The sequence below is a fragment of the Mobula hypostoma genome, chromosome 18 (genome assembly GCF_963921235.1).
Source record: "Mobula hypostoma chromosome 18, sMobHyp1.1, whole genome shotgun sequence".
NCBI lineage: Eukaryota > Metazoa > Chordata > Chondrichthyes > Myliobatiformes > Myliobatidae > Mobula > Mobula hypostoma.
Genome location: NC_086114.1, coordinates 62,435,902 through 62,458,658, shown reverse-complemented (window position 1 = coordinate 62,458,658; position 22,757 = coordinate 62,435,902). Strand labels below are relative to the sequence as shown.

Genomic DNA, 22,757 nt, shown 5'->3' with positions numbered 1-22,757 from the left:
TTGAGGAATAGATGGATATTAGTGTGCAAGTCCAAAGATTCTTGCAGATAGCAGATCAGGTAGATAGTGTGGATGCTAGCCTTTGTTAGTTAGGGCACAGGGAGGTTCTAATCCAAGCTCCACTTATACTGAACTTTCATCATAAAACAGAATTTGACAAGCAGTCACAGATTGGAAGAAAATGTGTGTAGGCTTGATCAGTGAGGCAGAAGGGAATTCAAAAGCTGCTGTCCCAGGACCCACCACTACCACAAGGGGTGGAACATTTATAAACTGGGAAGACTAAGTAACCGAGGGGACAGTTGTTTTGGAGGCCACAGGCCAGGAAAAGGTCAGAGGGGGAGGCAGAGGCAAAGCCACGTAGGCACTTTGGAACAAGGAGGAGATTTTCATGATCAAAGTGTTGCTGCAAGAAGCCCCAGTGAGTACAGAAGTGAAATGTCTTGCTCTGAAGTCACTACTACAGGGACTGAGGACAAAATAATCAGGACATTGTGAAGCAAGAACCTGGCTAATGAACACCTGTGTGTGAACCAGATCCCGGTGCAAACCCATGCACTGCCCGCTGCTCCCTGTTGCAATTCCTGATACAAACCTGAGCAATTCCACCCACAAATCGTGTTTTGACGACAATATTTTCCTCATCAGGTTTGTCGAACGCTGCCTTCTGAGCTGCTCTGACAAGGTTGTCTGACGCCCGCTTCACAGCGTTTCCCGCTGTCTGCAAACAAAACAATCAGGTTTTTATCATTGCCTCTGTGATGTGCAGGAGCATAATTAGTGTGAATCAACTGGCTCCACAAACTTCTTGGGCTAATATCAGTATTGCCACACATCGTTCCTTACAACAGTACGTTACAAGAACTGGTTGCTTTAGATTTGGTCATGTGCAATGAAGCAGGGTTGATGAAAGATGTCACCGTGATCACAATATGGGAGATTCCACAAACAGTCTGAGGACAAACATCCAGGGTCCATTATCTAATGAAAGAGGGGCATTTACAAGGGTGTGAATTAGAGATGTCCAGCATGGACGGGGTAGATAGGCTCAGGGTTAGGTCAGTGAACGAACAGTGACAGGTATTTCTAGAGTCAGCAGACATCTACTCCCTTTCTTTCTTTTCTTTATTAATCTTTTTATTGATTTAAAAACATAAATACAATCAAGAGGAGAATTATCTCAAATATATATAACAATACAAACCGAGATCAAGATAGACATTGTCAAAATCATACATATTAAGCTAGTATAAAACATATAATAAAAAAAATGAAAACAGCAATTCTCCTCTTATCAGTTCATGAAGAAGAAAGAAAAAACATTGAGTTTTAAATGAAGAGAACAAAAACCCCACTACACTATATAAAAAAAGGAAATTAAAAAAAAAGGAACTAGGCAGTCCATTTTGAGGATACAACCAAAAAAAAGACTTTCAGATCAAATCTAAAACTTCGAGAAAAAAAGCTTGAAAGAATAATAAATCAAATTAAATGAAAATATTGGATAAAAGGTCACCAGATTTGCTCAAATTTAAAGGATGTATCAAATGTCTGACTTCTTATTTTCTGTAAACTTAAACAGGACATAATGGAGGAGAGTCAATAAAAGACAGTAGGTGGATTAGAATCCTTCCACTCACCCCCTTGATCACAGGGAGAAGGGTGAATGATCTGTGGTTAACAAGGGTGTGGGAGGGGGGTAGTTAATCAAAGACAATATCACTTCAAAGACAAAGAAAAATAGTAAGGGCTACTGAGAGACCGGTAGATTGGGAACTTCACAAGAACCAGAGACTAAATCATTAATGAGGAAGAAATAAAATCTGAAAGAAAGCTGGCATGTAAAGTCATATTCTGGTAGTACACAGAGAGTGAATGGTAGGGATCACAGGGAGGCTGATGCACAGAGACCTTAAGGAGCAAGTCCATTGTGGGCTGGAAGTGGCTGGGTAAAGGAGGATTTAGGTTGCTTAGCCTTATAAATCAAGGGATTAAGGGTAAGAGTTGGGTTGTGATGTTAAAGCTGTACAAAACTTTGGTCAGACTGCACTTAGAATAGTGAGCACAGCTCTGTTCAAAGCACTTCTAGCAACAGAGAGCGTGAAGAAGAAATTCACCAGGATGTGCCTGGAATGGAGTGCTGTAGTTAAAAGGAAAGGTTACACAGGCTGTGCTTATTCTCACTGGAATAGAGGCTGAGGGGAAACCTTGTTGAGGGTCATAAAATAATGGAGGGAATACACTCAGTGGCCACCTTATTAGCTACGTCTGTATACCTGCTCATTGTAGATAAGCAAGCTGGACAGGATGGACTACGCCCCTAGTTTCTGAAAGAGGTAGCTAAAGAGATTGTAGAGGCATTACTAATGATCTTTCAAGAATCACTAGATTCTGGAATGGTTCCAGAGGTCTGGAAAATTTCACTATAAGGGAGGGAGGTAGAAAAGAGGAAATTATAGGCCAGTTGGACAGATTTCAGTGATTGGAAAGATGATGGAGTCCATTATTAAAGAATGAGTTTCGTGGTACTTTGAGGCACTTAAATGGGGAAAGAAATAGCAGATGGAATACAGCGTAGGGAAGTGTATGGCCATGCACAACGGCAGAGACTCATTTCTAAACGGGGGGAAAACTTTAAAAATCAGAGGTATAAGGGAACTTGAGAGTCCATGTGCAGTATTTCCTAAAGGTCAACTTGCAAGTTGAATCAGTGGTAAGGAAGGAAATGCAGTGTTAGCATTCATTTCGAGAGGACAAGGAAGTAATGCTGAGGTATTATAAGGCATTGGTCAGACCGTATTGAGAGCAGTTTTGGGCCCCTTATCTAAGAAATGATGTGCTGCCATGGAAAGGGTCCAGAGGAGGTTCATGAGAATGATTCAAGGAATGAAAGGGTTAACATATGAGGAGCATTTGATGGGTCTGGGGCTGTACTCGCTGGAGTTTTGAAGAATGAGGGGGGGATCTCAATGAAACTTATCAATATTGAAAAGCCTAGAAAGAATCAGAATCAGGTTTATTATCACCGGCATGTGACATGAAATTTGTTACCTTAACAGCAGTTCAATGCAATACATAATCTAGCAGAGAAAAAAAAATCAAAAACAATGATAATAAATAAACAAGTAAATCAATTACGCATATTAAATAGATCAATAAAAAATGTGCAAAAACAGAAATATTGTATATTAAAAAAGTGAGGTAGTGTCCAAAGTTTCAAAGTCCATTTAGGAATAGGATGGCAGGCAGGAAGAAGCTGTTCCTGAATCACTGAGTGTGTGCCTTCAGGCTTCTGTACCTCCTTCCTGATAATAACAATGAGAAAAGGGCATGCCCTGGGTGCTGGAGGTCCTTAATAATGGACGCTGCCTTCCTGAGACACCGCTCCCTGAAGATGTCCTGGGTACTTTGTAGGCTGGTACCCAAGATGGAGCTGACTAGATTTACAAACTTCTATAGCTTCTTTCGGACCTGTGCAGTAGCCCCTCCATACCAGACAGTGATGCAGCCTGTCAGAATGCTCTCCATGGTACAACTATAGAAGTTTTTGAGTGTATTTGTCGACATGCCAAGTCGCTTCAAACTCCTAATAAAGTATAGCCACCGTCTTGCCTTCTTTATGACTGCATCAATATGCTGGGACCCGGTTAGATCCTCAGAGATCTTGACACCCAGGAACTTGAAGCTGCTTACTCTCTCCACTTCTGATCCCTCTATGAGGATCGGTACGTGCTCCTTTGTCTTACCCTTCCTGAAGTCCACAATCAGCTCTTTCGTCTTACTGACGTTGAGTGCCAGGTTGTTGCTACGACACCACTCCACTAGTTGGCATATCTCACTCCTGTACGCCCTCTTGTCACCACCTGAGATTCTACCAACAATGGTTGTATCATCAACAAATTTATAGATGGCATTTGAGCTATGCCTAGTCACACAGTCATGTGTATACAGAGAGTAGAGCAGTGGGCTAAGCACATACCCCTGAGGTGCGCCAGTGTTGATTGTCAGTGAAGAGGATATGTTATTACCAATCTGTACAGACTGTGGTCTTTCAGTCAGGAAGTTGAAGATCCAATTGCAGAGGGAGGTACAGAGGCCCAGGTTCTGCAACTTCTCAACTAGGATTGTGAGAATGATGGTATTAAATGCTGAGCTATAGTCGATGAACAGCATCCTGACGTAGGTGTTTGTGTTATCTAGATGGTCTAAAGCTGTGTGAAGAGCCATGGAGATTGCATCTGCTGTTGACCTATTGTGATGATAGGCAAATTGCAATGGGTCCAGGTCCTTGCTGAGGCAGGAGTTCAGTCTAGTCATAACCAACCTCTCAAAGCATTTCATCAGTCGATGTGAGTGCTACCAGGCAATAGCCATTAAGGCAGCTCACATTATTCTTTTTTGGCACTGGTGTAATTATTGCCTTTTTAAAGCAAGTGGGAACTTCCGCCCATAGCAATGAGAGATTGAAAATGTCCTTGAATATTCCCGCCAGTTCGTTGACAGAGGTTTTCAGAGCCTTACCAGCTACTCCATCGGGACCTTCTGTCTTGCGAGGGTTCACTCTCTTTAAAGACAGAATAACATCGGCCTTTGAGACAGAGATCACAGGGTCATCAGGTGCAGCAGGGAGCTTCACAGCTGTAGAGTAGATGTGGAGAGTATGTTTCCTATGGTGGGTGAGTTTACCACCAGAAGGCACAGCCTCAGAATAGAGGGATGTCCACAGAACAGAGATTTTACAACAGGCAGTGACCGTGGAGACAAATGACACACAGGTCTTTGTTGCAAGAAGATTGGAGATTAGAAATCGGGAAGTATCATTATTATTTAATGGGTGATAGCGAGGCCACACCTAGACAACTGTGCACAGCTTACACATAGCTATAGATGGCTGGTCACAGTCTTTTTCTCAGGGTAGTAGAGTAGAGTTTAAAACTAGAGGGCACATGTTTAAAGTAAATGGGGAAGGTTTAAAAGGGTTTGATGGGGAAAGGTTCAAAGGGGGTTTGAAGGGAAAACTTTTCCACACAAGGGTGGTGGGTACATGAAACAAGCTGCCAGAGGAAGTGAAAGTGGCAGGTACAACTAGAACATTTAAAAGTCATTTAGAAAGATACATGGATTGGAAAAGCTTAGAAGGATATGGATCTTTTGTAGACAAATGGAACTAGCTTAGTAACACAGCTTGGCTGGCATGGACAAGATGGGCCGAAGGGTCTGTTTCCATGCTATATATAGTAACTCTGTGGCAATAAGGAAGTACTGGCATTGGAGACGGCCCAAAACAGATTGATGAGGCTAATTCATGAGTGGGAGGATTATCCCATCACAGTCGACAAAAGAAATTTGATCGATATTCTCTGAAGTTTAGGAGAATGAGTGTGAGCTTGTTGAGATGTTTCCACTGCCAAAATTCTTGAAGGAGGTACTTGGTTAAATGATTAGGGGACAGTTATTTAAAATGGGAGTGTCCAGGGCTTGTTGCAGAGCGACTGCCTTGAATATTCGACCCCAGATGGTTGTGAAGACTAGATTATGGGAGATATTCAGGGAAGTAGATGTGTCCTACTCACATCCTCTCTCAATCTCTGTTAGAACACAGAACCATTCACGCAATCCAGACTCTGACTGACGTAGATTCACACCGAACCATAGTACATTCCAGCCTACACTCACCCAGCAGAAAGCAATGTGCAATCATGTGCAGCTAGCAGCAATCCCTCAAGTACTGGAGGGAAGCATGCCAACTTCTGCACGGGTTGATTTAAGAACTGGACTCCTGTTGGTAAATCCTAGACATCCGAGTGCTTTCTTGGCCAAAAGCATCATCCCTTTCAGCTTAGCTCCCCTGGCCCAACAACCAGATCAGTCTTAGTTCCGAAAAATTCTGCTCTCCTGACACAACCACCATATTACCTGGGGAAGAGTAGAATTCCTAACTGCCCATAATCACAGGTGCAACAGCTTATGGTCAGCGTGCCAGGAAACATATCTTGTGTAAAGAAGTGGTTCCAGGCACCACCACAACTCAATTAGTCTCATTGTCTCGTCTTAAACTCCCATCAATATTGGAAATAGTCTATCCACAAAATAACCATTAACAAAGGAATTGCCATTTGTTTTGTCTTCAACATCTCAGTTAAACCACCCTTTAAAATTCTACACTCAACAGACTACAAGATTAGTTGATGTTATTTCTCCCTGGTGAAGCTACACCCATCCCCAATGGTCGGAAGAACCTCACTTGGGAACAGTATCTAAAGCTGAAAGTGAGTCTCTCAAATAAACATCTTCACACACCCTCAAGCATTCCACCATCTACACAGCTAAAGGCGGGATACAACGGAACATTCTCCAGTTGTCTGGATAAACGCAGCTCCAAACATCTCTCAACAAACTCAGCGCACCATCCAGATCACACCACACACCACCATCACACCCTCACCCCTCCCTCATCGCTATAGCTGCCATGTGCACGGCCTCGATTTTGTACTTCCTCACCAATCACTGAGACAGTACCCCCTAAACCCAGGACCTCCAGGAGCAAAAGGGACATGGGCACACCACCAACTGCAGGGTCCCCTCCGAGTTACACACCATTCACTCAGACATGTATCGTTCCACTGGGTCTCCTACTCAAGAGCCCATGGGAGCACACACATCAGAAGTGTCACTTGGGGATGTGTGAGGGGGAAGGTGGGATGAAGTAGGAAGCTGGCAGGAAATAGGTGAGATCATATGAGGGAGAAGGTAGGGAGAAGGTAGGATGAAGTCGGAAGCTGGGAGGGGATAGGTGGATAAAGAGCCAAAGGAGGAAGAATGTTGACAACGGCTTCTTCGAGCTCATCTGCGGAAGCAGCTTACTTTTAATGTCTCTCATTTTCCTTTTCAAGATGGGTGGGCTTCTCTTGAAGACCTTGACCTACAGCTGCAGTCAAACTTCAGCTCCCTGCATCGACGGTATCCACTCTTGGGGCTTGCCGACCGGTCACTTTTCAACAACCCAAGCACGCGGGCTAGAAGATGAGCGCCTCTTTGGGGTTCCAAGGCCTTCTGACCCTGGGGACGAGCTAATTCTATGTCGGTGCCACGGACTGAAGCGTCGCGGGAGAAAACGGAATATTAGGAACAGCGGATCCGCTGTCAGAGGGCTCTGTATTCGGATTGCTCTCTCTCGTCGGTGAGGAAGTTTGTTGCCAATTACTGAGTCAGACAACTTGGAAAAAAAGTGAGGCGGCGTAGATCAGTGTTGTTTTTGTTTCATTAGTCTCCCTCCTTGCTGTGTGACACTTCTCTGCCTCTTTATTAGGGAGAGAGACAGAGAGCCTGTGGTATGTTGAATTGTTGGATGAATGATTAGTTTTTGTTGTACTGCAAACCCTTAACTGGGGGCTTTGTTGTTGCTTGGAAGGTGGAGGGTGCTGTTACTTTTTGTTGAAGTAAGTGGGGGAGGGGGAGGAATGATATTTTACTGCTGCTTGTGTGTGGGAGGAGCAAATGGGGGGGGCTTTGGGGTTCTAACATTTTTACTGTCATATTCTGTGGGGTACCCTTCTGTTTCAAGGATGTCTGTGGAGGGTAAGAATTTCAGGTTGTATATTTATACATTGTCTGATATTAAACGGAACTACTGACTTGTGGAGATGAATCACGTGGATCACTGGGTGAGCTGGGAGGGTCCTGGGCCGAATGAAGTGACACGACTTACCTGGAGCCGCTGCATTGCCTCTGAGTCAGAGTCCGCCTTCACCTTACAGGCCACCAGCAGCTGTGCGGTGGAGGCGGCCACCTGCTTGGCCGATGAGATCAGCTTCTCCTCGCTGGCGTGACCCTGTACACAGGCGTTGGCTGCCTCACACAGATTGCTTGTTGCAGCAGCCACCATCCGGGCCTGGGGGAGAGGATGGGGGGAGGGAGGGAAGAGGGCGGGGTGGGAATTGGGGGGAGAGACAAGAGGACAAGGTGGAAGTGGGGGGGGGAGGGCCGGTGTGGGGGGGGGGAGAAGGCAGGTGTGGGGGGGGGAGGGCCGGTGTCGGGGGGGGGGGAGAAGGCAGGTGTGGGGGGGGGCAGAAGGCAGGTGTTGGGGGGGAGAAGGCAGGTGTTGGGGGGGAGAAGGCAGGTGTGGGGGGGCAGAAGGCAGGTGTGGGGGGGAGGGCCGGTGTTGGCGGGGGGGGAGAAGGCAGGTGTGGGGGGGGGAGAAGGCAGGTGTGGGGGGGGGAGAAGGCAGGTGTGGGAGGGGAGAAGGCAGGTGTGGGAGGTGAGAAGGCAGGTGTGGGAGGTGAGAAGGCAGGTGTGGGGGGGGAGAAGGCAGGTGTGGGGGGGGAGAAGGCAGGTGTGGGAGGGGAGACAGTGGAGTCAGACAGGGAAAGAGAGGGAGAAAATTTACAACCAGTAGTTAGTCATCCTGGAAGGAGATCTGAGTTCACAATTGGTTCAATACTGCAGACTGGAAACACATCTTATGATCAAGGACTTTTTGATGACAATCTGAAGGATCATCCCCAAGAAGCAGCAGTTGAGTAAACGACCGCATGCTGAGACACAGAACCCAAGTCGTAGCTGACGGTTTGAATACTGAATTTTCCGGTTGCAGATAAACCCATCTCCACGTTCCCTTCACGCTCCCGTTGGAAGACCCAGGATCACTCTCCCTTTGTTCCCCTCCTCCTCCACTCCTCCCTCAGACTCACCACCTTCCCCCACTGGTTGCATCTGCCCCTCACCCATGTAGTGATCTAACTGGAAATCTTAGCCAACATTGGAAGAACTCAGCAAGTCAGGCAGCATCTGTGGAGGGGAATAAACAGTTGATGATTTGGGCTGAGAACCTTCATCGGGACTGGAAAGGAAGGGCACGGAAGTCAGAATAAGAAGGTGGGGATGGGGTGGAAGGAGGGAGAACGAGCTGGCTGGTGGTGGGTGAGACCAAGTCGGGGGAAGGTAGGTGGGTGGGGGGAGGGGAGGTGAAGTAAGAAGTTGGAAGGTGATAGGTGGAAAGGCTGAAGGAGGAACCTTATAGAAGATAGTGGACAATGGAAGCAAGAAATCTATCCACAACAGTACCATGAAGTTTAAATGGTTCAATATACTCAGCCCTCAAGACTGTAGAAAGAACACCTACTGCAGAAATGAGACCTTGCGACCACTGGCCGTCATCCACAGCATTGGCAAGGATAGCTCCCACCTGCAGGTAGATAACAGAAACTCCGGTTAACCTGTGTGGCACTTAACTGCAGGAAATCAGGATGGCTTCTGCAGAGTGAATTTGTTCACTCACCTTTCCCTGGGCAACCAGCTCCCGCTGAGCGGCAGAAGCAGACTTCACCAATGCGCTGGTGGCAGCCGCAATCGATTTAGCAGCTTCAAGAATCTGCTCCTCAAAGTCCAGGGTCTCATCTGCTTGCTACAGAGGAAGTGAACAGTTCATTACAGAGAGCCGGCAACAAGCAAAGATGTCACAGAGCAGAATCAGTACAGCAAGTTGCACCCAGAGCACCAGGCACAGTATACCTCACTGGCGCCCACACACTGTTAACATGCAACGCTCTGGATGCCCAGGAAGCCCTGTGCATGGTGTGACAGACCCTATGCAAACTGCACGTTGTGCCACGGACTCCCTCCCACCGGAGGGAGAAACACGACGGGCTCCCATGCAGTGAGGCACAGAGAGACCGACTGTCAGTGACACCAGACAGCCGTGCACAGAGGAAGTGGAGGACTACCACACACGCTGGTGTAGGGCAACTGACCCAACTCTAGTGTGCATTGTACATGCTCTGACAGACTCCATACACTGCACAAAACAGTGCAGTGAACAGGTACGCCGTGCCAGACTCCATGTGCCTCTGCACACAGTGCCACAGTATCCCATAATAATGGAGAGAGATGTGACAAAACTCCATAAGACTCAGCACATCGATTGTGCATCGCATCTACAACTGCACTAGACTCCATGCAAAACATTCCTCATTGCAGCAAACTCCCCTGCACAACAGCACACACTGTATCTGGCTTCTTGGTACAGCAGATCTGTGCTTGACAGAGCCCCATGCACCATGGCACCACAGCCCCACAGCCCCATGCACTTCACTGGAAAGACCCATGCAGGACAGTTCTTTGTGTAACAAACTCCCATGCACTATGCCTATAATGACAACTCCCATGCACTGCAGATTACTGTGGCACAGGTCCCCAGGCACCACAGCGCAACACAGAGCAACTTGTTCAGCAGCCCATTCGTCCGAATTCATGCTGCCATTCCACGGAAAATGATCATAACCTGACTTCTCTTTAAGGTGCTTGCTATCTTCAGAATAGAATAACATAGTCCCAGTCACAGCACTATTTTGTGTATAGTTTCTCTTTTAAACTCAACAAATAAACTGTTGCCCTCCACACCTTGAGCACACAATGCCAGCAGGTTTAACTGGGTTTCTTACACAGGAATCAAGTCATAATTACTCTAATTTTTTTTTCCTCTGCTCTGAAATAAAGACCATCCAATTGCTATTCCTTTTTATTGCTGTGACAAATCTCTGTACCCAGGAGACAGGGCAGGACACTATAGCAATATGTTTGATATATAGTTGACTTTAGTAACAACCTAATATATCAAACATATCACACAGCGTCTTGCAGGAAGCATCGACATTTTATTCAGCTCCGAGAGGTAAAGATACACGCCTAATATCACATCCCCAGTACAAGCTGTGGTATGACAGCAATGGCTGAGAACAGCCGAGGACAACTGTGGCAACCAGTGGACGGGACAGTCTGGAGATCCACACTAAACTATACAGGTTCATGTTTGAGCAGTTACAGTGCATGGCGTGAATGCCCGGTCTTTGGGCACAAGGCCTGTTACTCACCCTGGGCTTGGCCCTTGGTTTCAGCTGCTCCAGTTTCTTGGCAGCAGCCTCGATGGACGCCGCGGCTCCCAGCAGCTCTGCCTCTGCAATAACTGTTGGATCTTCAGGATCCACCCACTCTATGCCTGCGGAAGGCAAAACGTTTCGTGAAATCCTCCTGACTGGGTTCTCAAATATCGGTTTAAGTGTTTGGTGCTTAAACTACCTTTGATTGGAGGTGGGTTAGAATCAAAGACCAATTTCTGTGAAAGGGAGTGTGTGCCCCAACCTCATTCACTGGCCCTTTCCCCACCCAACTGGTCTGCACCTGAGAACACAATTCCCACACCTCTAATGAACTCACTGAAATAGCCCCAGGGTCTCTTCATATTCAGAACTGGCAAATCTCTCAGAGAGCATGTGACGACACACTTCTCAAATTTTCTCTCGTGTACCATTGTAATTTGGAACTGAGATCATCTTTGATTAGCGAATTAGAAACAGTAATCATGTTTTTTTTAGGAAAAAGGACGAATCCTGTTGCTTACTTATGTGCATTCATTATTTTCACTCTGAATAAAAGTACAACGAACAGTGCAAAAAGATGAAGGATTTTAGAAAAGCTGTTCAAAAATTGATATTAACCTTTTAAAAAGACACTTAGAACATAGAAAAGTATAGCACAGAACAAACAGGCCCTTCAGCTCACGATGTTGTGTCAGTCTTTTAACCTGCACCAAGATTAAACTAACTCTTCCCCCCCAGATAGACCTCTGCTTTTCTTTCATCCATCTACCTATTCAAGTGTCTCTTAAACATCCTGTATCAGCCCCTACCAGCACCTCTGGAAGTGCATTCCACACAATTCACACTGTGAGAAATAAATATTCACGGTGGCACTGAACTACAGACTGTGTTTACCGTGCTCACTCACAAACAGAAGAAAAATGTAAGCAGAGCAAAAGCCAATGCCAATTGGCCCAACTGTTTACTATCCAAATCAAAGACCAATTTCTGTGAAAGGGAGTGTGTGCCCCAACCTCATTCATTGTGAACCAGATCTGCAAGGGTTTCAAAATGTAAGGGTTTCCCATGATGTGTTCCTGCAACTGTCTAGCTGGCGCCAAGCCAGAATGAATGTTTCCAATGAAAACATCTTACTGCTGTCTGGTTGTAAAAAAAATATGCTTCATTTGGCAGTAAAGATAATCATTATGTATCTTTCAATTATGGGTAGGGTTTAAAGTATCAAGAGTGTCACTACATTTCTTTCTCATGCCAGAGATCCACCACTCCTACTCTACACGTTTTCTATTAATTAGGAAAATCAAGTTGGTAGCAGATCCCAAGAGAAGGAATCTGTAGAAAACCTAGGTGGCTTTCTAGAGCCGATTGTGGTTGAGCCCACGAAAGAAAAGACAATTCTCTATTGGATGTGATGTAAAGAACCAGATTTGATTAGGGAGCTTAAAGTAAAGGAACCTTCAGGAGGTGGTGATCATATTATGATAGAATTCATCCTGCAGTCTGAGATAGGCAAGCTAAAATTGGATATAATAGTATTACAACTGAGTAAAGGCAACTACAAAAGGCCCAAGAGAGGAGCTGGCCAAAGTTGACTGGAAGGGAACATGAGCAGGGATGATGGTAGAGCGGCAATGGCAGAGGTTTCTGGAAGCAATTTGAAAGCTGTAGTAAAGAAACTGCATTCTACAGGGAAGACGAGGCAACCGTGGCAGATGAGGAAAGTCCGAGACAGCATAAAAGCAATAGAGAGGGCATGCAACATCACAAAAGCAAGAGGATTGGGAAGTTTTTAAAAACAACAGAAGGCAACTAATAAAGCAATATGGAGAGAAAAGATGAAATAGGAAGATAAGTTCGCCTATAATATAAAAGAGGATGCCAAAAATTTTTTCAGATATATGAAGAATGTTAGAGAGGCAAGAGTGGACATCCAACTGTTGGAAAATGACACTGGAGAGGTGGTCATGGGGAAGAGAGAAATTGCTAATAAACTGAAAAGGTATTTTGTGTCAGTCTTTGAGCATCAGGAGGCAAAAGTGAGGCAGTTGCTATTACTACAGAGAAGGTGCTTGCGAAGTTGAAATATCTAGAAGGAGATGTGTTGCTGGACCAGATGGACTACAACCCCAGGGTTCAGAAAGAGGTGGCTGAAGAGATTGTGGAGGCATTAGTAATGATCTTTCAAGAATCACCAGATTCTGGATTGGTTCTGAGAACTGGAAAATCGCAACTGTCACTCCACTCTTTAGGAAGGCTGAGGGGCAAAAGACAGGAAATTATAAGCCTTGACTTCAGTGGTTGGACAGACGTTGGAGTCTATTATTAAGGATGAGGTTTCAGGGGTACTTAGAGGCACATGATAAAATAGGCCAAAGTCAGCATGGTTTCCTTGAGGGGAAACCTTGCCTGACAAATCAGTTGGAATTCTTTAAGGAAGCAACAGGCAGAATAAATAAAGGAGAGTCAGTGGATATTGTTTACTTGGATTTTCAGAAAACTTTGACAAGGTACTGCACATGAGGCTGCTAAAAAGAACAGAGGCCCTGGTATTCCAGGAAGAATAATGGGACAGACAGGACATTGGCTGACTGGCAGAGGCAAAGACTGGTAATAAAGGGAGACTTTTCTGGTTAGCTGCTGGTGACTAGTGGTGTTAAGTGGAGGAGAGAGAACAATGTGGTGGAGAGGGAAAATAAATCAGCCATGATTGAATGGTAGAGTAGTCTTGATAGGCTGAATATCCTAATTCTGTTCCAATATCTTATGGCCTTACAATTAAAAAAAAAGTTGAAGCATACTGAAAAGAAAGATATTTCAAAAATAGCTTTTGAAAGGCAATTAAGTATTTGCCAGGAAAAGCAAAAAAGGGCCACAGACAGATGGAAATCATTGGCGGGTGAGCCTGATGTCAGTAGTGAGTAACTGGAGGGTAATCTAAGGGAAAGGATAGATAATTATTTAGTTAAACAGGGCCTAATTATGGATAATCAACATGGCTTTGTGTGCGGTATGTCACATCTAACCATTCTTACCATTTTTTGAGGAGATTATCAGGAAACCTGAAGGAGGAAAGTCAATGCATGCAGTCTACATGGATTTTAAAAAGGCCTTTGACAAGGTCCTATAAGGGAGGTTGGTCGAGAAGGTTCAGTTGCTTGGCATTCAGGATGAGTTAAGTAAATTGGATTTGACATTGGCTTTGCCGGAGAGGTTGAAGAGTGGCTGTAGATGATTGGCTCTCTGACTGGAGCCCTGTGACTAGTGGTGTGCCCAGGGATCGTAGCTGGGTTCGTTGTGGTTTGACATCAATAATCCAGATGATAATATGGTAAACTGGATAAGCAGATTTGTGGATGACACCAAGGTTGGGGCATAGAGGACAATTAAGAAGGCTATCAAAACACGCAGCCAGCTGGAAAAACGGGCTGAAAAGTGGCAGATTCAATTTAATGCAGATGTGTGAGGTGTTGTATTTTGGGAGGACAAACCAGGTTAGGACCTGCACAGTGAGTGGCAGGGCACCAAGGAATGCAGCATGACAGAAGGATCTGGGAATCTGGACCCATAAATGCTTGAAAGTGGTGTCACGGGTTGTGAAAACAGCTTTTGGCACACTGGCCTTCATAAGTCAAAGTATTAAGTACAGAAATAGGGATGTTACATTGAAATTGTATAAGATGTTGTTCAGGACTAATTCAGAGCACTGTGTGCAATTCTAGTGACGTACCTACTGGAATGATGCAAGTAAAATTGAAAAAACTACAGAGAAAATTTACAAGCAAGTTGCAAGGACTGGAAGACCTGAGTTATAAAGGAGAGATTGAATAGTTTAGGACTTCATTCCTTAGAACGTAGAAGATCGAGCGAAGATTTGATAGAGGTGTTACAAAATTATGAGGAATATAGATAGGGTAAATGCAAGCAGGCTTTTTCCCCCACTATGGTTGGGTGAGGCTATAACTTAGAGGTCATGGGCTAATGATGAAAGGTGAAATGTTTAAGGGGAACATGAGGGTGAAATTCTTCATTCAGGGGATGGTGAGAGTGTGGAATCAGCCACCAACGGGAGTGGTGTATGAGGGGGCGATTTCAACATTTAACAGAGGGTTGGATACGTACATGGATGGGAGGGGTATGTAGGGCCAGGAGCAGGTCAATGGTACTAGGTAGTGCTGTAGTGTGAAGCTCTATAACTCCATTAACTGAACAGTTATTTTAAAGAGCTCCTGTTGCCCAGAGTGGTACAGTTCACAGGATGGTCCCATCAACACCACCCCACCCAACCAATTCTCTCTCAAATGAAATTAACAAATTATTTACTTCATTAGTGACCACACCTGCCAGAGGCTTCAGTGCTTTGCAGTGAAATAAACGGTTAAATATCCCAAAAATGAGAAACTTTAAAACAAATGTAACTCATTTTGTTCTTGCTGTTCTCCCTGAATCCACTCCTGACAAACTGCAGCACCATTCAAGGGAAGAGAAGGGCAACTGAGATGGGGGGGGGGGGTGGGGGAGTTATTTTTGAACAGTGGAACTCACTGCCTGAGGAGCTGCTGGAATCAGATACAACTGTCCCATTTAAGAGACATGCAGACAGGCTCACAAGGGTATGTGTGCAGTTGGACCGGTTAAGGCGGGCAATTGGCATGGACATGGTGGATCGAAAGGTCCACACCGAACGCGGTTTTATTTCGAGATACACCACGGTACAGGTGGCTAGTTCAGCCGTGCTGCTTAACCCCAGCCGGATCACAGGGCAACTTACAACGACCGGTTAACCTACTCCTGGTACATCTTAGGATTGTGGAAGGAAACCGGAGGATCCAGAGGAAGTCCCGCTCGCACAGGGGAAGGAATGTACAGACTTGTTTACAGAGGACTCCGGAACTGAAGCATGAATTTCGATTGCCTGAGCTGCAAGACCGTTGCGCTAACCGCTACATCACCGTGGCACCCTACGACGCTATCTACAGTGACGCCCTCCGGCGCTGTCTACGACAATTCACCTGTAACCTCTTATACCTCAGTGATTCAAGCGCTCACCTAGATAATCATTTAATGAAGTAAGAGCTCCTGCCTCCATCACTCTTAGGCAGACAATACTTGACTGTAATTTTGTACATATCTCTCAGGTCCCCCCTCAGCCTTCTCTGCTGTAGGGAAAACCAGGCTCTCTCTCTCAGGCAATGTCTGATGAATCTCCTTTCCATTCTCCAGAAGTCACATCCATCCCACAATCCAGAACCAAAAATTAAGCAGCAGCCTAACCAACGACATATCAGGTTGCACCAAGACTCCCTGCTTTTAAATTCTATGCTGTGACTTGTGCTGCCACCTTCTGGAATCTACAAAGGTATACAGTAGTCCTTCTGTTCCCAAGTATTCTTGACGACTCTGCATTGATTGTGTGCCTTATGCTTAACGGTCCTCTCAAATAGATCACTTCACACTTGTCAGCATTAACTTCCAATTCTGTGAATGGAAAAACCTTAAAAAGTAGTGGATGCAGCCCAGTCCATCACAGGTAAAACCCTCGCCAACAAGGAGCACTGTCGCAGGAAAGCAGCATCCATCATCCGGGACCCCCACCACCCAGGCCACGCTCTCTTCTTGCTGCTGCCATCAAGGAGGTGGTACAGGAGTCTCAGGTTCCACACCACCAGGTTCAGGAACAGTTGTTACCCCTCAACCATCAGGCTCCTGAACCAGAGGGGATAACCTCACTCAACCCGACACTGAACTGATTCCACAACCTACGGACTCACTTTTAAGGACTCTACAACTCGTCCTCTTGATATTTATTGCTTATTTACTAATTATTATTATTTTCTTCTTTTCTGTATTTGCACAGTTTTGCTGTCTTTTGTACATTGGTTGTTTGTCCACCTCTGTGATGTTCAGTTTTTTTTCATTGATTCTTTTGTTTCTCTGTATTTACAATGAACACCCACAAGAAAATTAATCTCAGGGTGACATACATGTGCGTTGATAATAAATTTACTTTGCTCATTGAACTTTTGCACTACCATTTTGCCATATCATCCTCCTTACTACCAACAACACAATCCATTTTGTGTCATCTGCAAATTCACTGTTCATGTTCATGTTCAAATCGTTAATGTGTATAACAAACAAAAAAGGCCCCAAGCCCTGGTTCCTCGGGTACAACACTGCTCTGAATAGAGCTGTGATCAGCAGGATCACAGATGAAACAAAAACTGTTTCAGGCGGACATGGATGAGTTGGTAAGGGGGGCAGGGCAATGGTAAAATGCTGAAAAAAGTGAGCTGATGCATCTTGAAATAACTACTAGGGCTTGGACATTCAGAATGAATGGTAACAAGGCCAGAACCACTGAAGAAGTGAGGACTTTTGGCATACATGTCAAAGATTCTCAGCAGGTAGTAGAGGCAGATGACAGGACACACAGGATACGTGTCTTGGTTAGCAGGGTGAAGCTGATGAAGGACGCTGACTATTGCAGGCTCAGGAGCACTGGATTAATCAGGCCAAACACCTGCAATTAATAGTCATACTTTATTGATCCCGAGGGAAATTGGTTTTCGTTACAGTTGCACCATAAATAATAAATAGTAATAGAACCATAAATAGTTAAATAGTAATATGTAAATTATGCCAGATGGAAATAAGTCCAGGACCAGCCTATCAGCTCAGGGTGTCTGACCCTCCAAGGGAGGAGTTGTAAAGTCTGATGGCCACAAGCAGGAATGACTTCCTATGACGCTCTGTGCTGCATTTCGGTGGAATGAGTCTCTGGCTGAATGTACTCCTGTGCCCACCCAGTACATTATGTAGTGGATGGGAGACATTGACCAAGATGGCATGCAACTTGGACAGCATCCTCTTTTCAGACACCACCGTCAGAGAGTCCAGTTCCATCCCCACAACATCACTGGCCTTACTTCGTGTCTCTGCTTCTCCATACAGTGCACAGGCCCACTGGAGTGATTAAGACTACAGGACTGAAAGGCAGGGAGCCAAAACAGGATTACTTACACAGAGGTTATTTTGATGTGCCCTGTTGCACAGCCAGGAATGTCTGACTGTGACCAACAATTCTCCTTTGGTCACAAGTTCAGCAGTTGACAAGCTCTACAGTGTAAAATGTTGTAGTGGAACGGATGTTCCTCTGAGATGCTTGTCAGCAAACTGAAGCACATGGAAGAGGCACTGGTCCACAAGCCGTTCACCCCTCGATCACAGCTTCAAGCTGGAGACCTGTGCATTGATTCCCAGCTGAGACTCCAGTGAGCAGTGCTGTGGCAGTTCTGTACCATTTCAGGTTGCCATTTCTGAGATCAGACTTTAAACTGTAACTCTGCAGGTCTTGTAATGAACGTAAATGATAGGGACACTAATTGTGCGGGAGTACATTCAGCATTTATTCCTCTACCAAAACAGCAGTCACGTACACACAAAATGCTGGATTAACTCAGCAGGCTAGGCAGAATCTATGATAAAAGAGTAAACAATCAACTTTTCAGGCTGAGGCCCTTCACCTGAAACACTGACTGTTTACTCTTTTCCATAGATGCTGCCTGGCCTGCTGAGTTCCTCCAGTATTTTGTGTGTATTCCTGTGATTTCCAGCATCTGCAGATTTTCTCTTGTTTGTCATGTATACTAGAGCTGTTCCTGAGAGCATGCTTCGCGTTTGCAGGCTGTGACACTGCCTACACTTCAAAAAATAATTTATTACCTGTAAATCTCCTTTGGGCATTCCAAATCTGTGAACATAGCACATTACAGGCCCTTCGGCCCACAATATTGTGCCAACCATATAACCCACTCTAGAAATGGCCTAGAATTTCCCTAGTGCCTGGCCCTCTATTTTTCTAAGCTCCATGTACCTATCTAAGAGGCTCTTAAAAGACCTTATTGTATCCACCTCTACCACCTTTGCTGGCAGTGCATTCCACGCACCCACCACTCTGTATGAAAAACTTACCCCTGACATCCCCTCTGTAGTTACTTCCAAGCACCTTAAATCTATGACCCCTCATGTTAGCCATTTCAGCCCTGGGAAAAAGCCTCTGGCTACCCACACGATCAATGCCCCTCATCATCTTATCAGGTCACCTCTTATCCTCCCGTTGCTCCAAGGAGAAAAGGCCAAGTTCACTCAATCTATTCGCATAAGGCAACAGGCATGCTCTCCAATCCAGGCAACATCCTTGTAAGTCTCCTCTGCACTCTTTTTATGTACTGTGCTGTAAGTTTTTTATGTTTCTATTTTCTAATATCCACATCCTTCCTGTAGTGAGGTGACCACAACTGAAAACAGTACAAGTGGGGTCTGATCAAGGTCTTGTATAGCTGTAACATTACCTCATGGCTCTCGAACTTAATCCCATGGTTGATGAATGTCAACACACCATATGCCTTCTTAACAGCACTGTCAATCTGCGCAGCAGCTTCGAGTGTCCTATGGACTTGGACCCCAAGACCTCTCTCATCCGCTACACTCCCAAGAGTCTTACCATTAATACTACATTCTGTCTTCAAATTTGACCTACCAAAATTAACCACTTCACACTTATCTGGGTTGAAGTCCATCTGCCACTTCTCAGCCCAGTTCTGCATTCTATCGATGTCCCGCTGTAACCTCTGACAGCCCTCCACACTATCCACAACCTTTGTGTCATAGCAAATTCACTAACCCATCCCTCCACTTCCTCATCTAGGTCATTTATAAAATTCACGAAGAGAAGGGGTCCCAGAACAGATCCCTGCAGAACACCATTGGTCACTGACCTCCATGCAGAATATAAACCATCTACATCCACTCTTTGCCTTCTGTGAGCAAGCCAATTCTGGATCCACAAAGCAAGGCCTCCTTGGATCCCATGCCTCCTTACTTTCTGAATGAGCCTTGCATAGGGAACCTTATCAAATGCCTTACTGAAATCCATATACACGACATCCACTGCTCTCCCATTATCTACGTAATACCATCATCAAGAATTCAAACAGGCTTGTAAGGCACGACCTGCTCTTGACAAAGCCATGCTGACTATCCCTAATCAGATTATGACTCTCAGGATCTTCTCCAACAACTTGCCCACCGCTGAAGTAAGACTTACTGGTCTACAATTTCCTGAGTTATCTCTACTCCCTTTTCTGAACAAGGGAACAACATTTGCACCCCTCCAGTCCTCTGGTACTGCTCCCGTCCCTATTGATGATGCAAAGATCATCGCAAGAGGCTCAGCAATCTCCACCCTCACTTTCCACAGTAGCCTGGGGTATATCTCATCTGGTCCCAATGACTTATCTAACTTAATGCTTTTCAAAAGCTCCAGTACATCCTCTTCCTTAATGTCTATATGCTCAAGCATTTTAGTCCGCTGTAAGTCATCCTCTCAAATGCCAAGGTCCCTTTCCCTGGTGAATACCGAAGCAAAGTATTCATTAGGTGCCTCCGCTACCTCCCCTGACTCCATGCACGTTTCCATTCTCGTTCCTGATTGGTCCAATTCTCACACGGCTCATCCTCTTGCTCTTCACGTACTTGTAGAATGTCTTGAGATTTTCCTTAATCCTGTCCACCAAGGCCTTCTCATGGCCCCTTCTAGCTTTCCTAATTTCATTCCTGGCAATCTTGTAATTTTCTAGAACTCTATTCATACTTAGTTTCTTGAACCTTTCATAAGCTTTTCTTTTTCTCTTAACTAGATTTTCCACTTCCTTGTACACCATGGGTCTTTTACCCAACCATCCTTTCCCTGCCTCAATGGAATGCCATGCAAATGTTCCCTGAACATTCCCTGAAGCATGTTCCCACGCTTCTGCCATGCATTTCCTGAGGACATCTGCTTCCAATTTATGCTGCCAAGTTCCTGCCTAATAGCATCATATTCCCCCCTACCCAAATAAATGTTTTCCCAAATTGTCTCCTATCCCTCTCCAGTGTTATGGTAAAGGAGAGAGTTGTGATCACTACCTCCAAAATGCTCCCACCAAGAGATATGACATCTGACCAGGTTCATTTCCCAATACCAGATAAAGTACAGCCTCTCCTCCAGTGGGCTTACCTACATATTGCGTTAGGAAACCTTTCTGAACACACCGAACAAACTCCATCCCATCTAAGCCCCTTGCTCTAAGAAGACGCCAGTCAATATTAGGAAAGTTAAAATCTCCCATCACAACAATCCTATTATTATTGCACCATTCCAGAATCTGCCTCCCTACCTGCTCCTCAATGTCCCTGTTAGTACTGGGGGGCCTATATAAAACACCCAGTAGTAAAGAGCAGGAAATCAACACATTTCATTCTCACCCACAAGATATAGAAGCTGGATCCGGCCAGTTGGCTTATTGAGTCTACACCATTCAATCAGGGTTGATTTATTCTCCTGCTCTCAACCTCATTCTCTTGCCTCCTTCTGTAACCTTTGATGTCCTGACTCATTAAGAACCTATCCAACCCTTTAAATATACCCATTGACTTGACCTCCACAGCCACCTGTGGCACTGTATTCCACAGATTCACTATCCTCTGACTAAAGAAATTCCTTCTCATCTCTGTACCAAAAGGATGTACTTCTATTTTGAGGCTGTGCCCTCTGGTCCTAGACTCTCCCACTATTTGAAACATCATCCTCATATTCCCTCTATCTATATTCATTAGGTTTCAATAAAATCCCCCTTCATTCTTCTAAACTGCAGTGAGTACAGGCTCAGAACCATCAAACACTCCCCACACATCAATCCTTTCCCCAAATCATTCACACAAACCTCCTCTGGACCTGCTCTCATGCCAGCACAGCCTTTCTTAGATACGCGCCCCAAAACTGTTCACAATATTCCAAAAGTGATTTGAGCTATGCCTCAGAATTACATCCTTGCTTTTATATTCTCGTCTTCTCAAAATCAATGCTAATATTGCATTTGCCTTCCTTACCACCGCTTTAACCAGCAAGCTAAGCTTTTGGGAATCCTGCACCTCAACTCTCACGTCCCTTTGCTCATCTGATTTCTGAATTCACTCCTCATTTAGAAAATAGTCTACGCCTTCATCTACCAAAACGTGTGACCATACACTTCCCTACATTGTAATCCATCCATCACTTCTTTGCCCATTTTCCTAATCTTTCTAAATCCTCCTGCAGATACACTGCTTCCTCATACTGCCTGCCCCTCCACCTTTCTTAGTATCATCCACAAACTTGGTACAAACCATCAATTCAATGCCATCAGCCAGGTCTTTCACATATAATGTGAAAATTAGCAGACCCAATACCAACCCTTTCAAGAATACCACTAATCACCGACAGTCAACCAGAAAATGTCCCCTTCATTCCCACTTTTGCCTTCTGCTAGTCAGCCTATTTCCCGTCCATGCTAGTATCTTTCCTGTAATCCCATGGGCTCTTAATTTATCCTGTAGCCTCATGAGTGGCATCTTGTCAAAGCCCTTCTGAAAATCCAAGTAAAAAAATCCACCAACTCTTCTTTGTCTATCCTGCCTTTTACTTCCTCAAAGAATTCCAACAATTTATTTGCCAGGCAAGATTTCCCCTTAAGGAAACCATGGTGATTTCAGCCTATTTTCTCCCGTGCCTCCCGAGTATCCTGAAACCTCATGTTTAATAATGTCAAGCTAACTGGCCAATAATTTTCTGTGTTTTTCCTCTCTCCCTCCTTAAAGAGTGAAATGTCATTTACCAATTTCCAGTCCTCCAGAACCAAGTGAGTCTTGAAAGATCATTACTAATGCCTCCACAATCTCTTCAGCTACTTCTTTCAGAATCCTGGGATACAGTCCATTTGGTTTAAGTGACTTATTTATCTCCCAAGCAACTTCTCCTTTTTAAAGGCAACTACACTAAACTTGTGCTCCCTGAGACACTCGAAT

At 44.9% G+C, this 22,757-nt stretch overlaps 1 protein-coding gene across 5 annotated transcripts in view; it reads right to left on the bottom strand.

Moving 5' to 3' along the window:
- tln2b (talin 2b) overlaps positions 1–22,757 on the bottom strand; it is a 323,891-nt gene that overhangs the window by 2,532 nt on the left and 298,602 nt on the right. For all 5 annotated transcript variants that reach the window (XM_063070979.1, XM_063070978.1, XM_063070977.1 and 2 more), the window contains 5 exons: positions 10,869–10,993; positions 9,278–9,403; positions 9,122–9,184; positions 7,709–7,891; positions 596–721 (listed from right to left, as the gene is read on the bottom strand). In XM_063070979.1, coding sequence (XP_062927049.1) covers positions 596–721; positions 7,709–7,891; positions 9,122–9,184; positions 9,278–9,403; positions 10,869–10,993 — 623 coding nt within the window. The remainder of the gene's footprint in view (positions 1–595; positions 722–7,708; positions 7,892–9,121; positions 9,185–9,277; positions 9,404–10,868; positions 10,994–22,757) is intronic.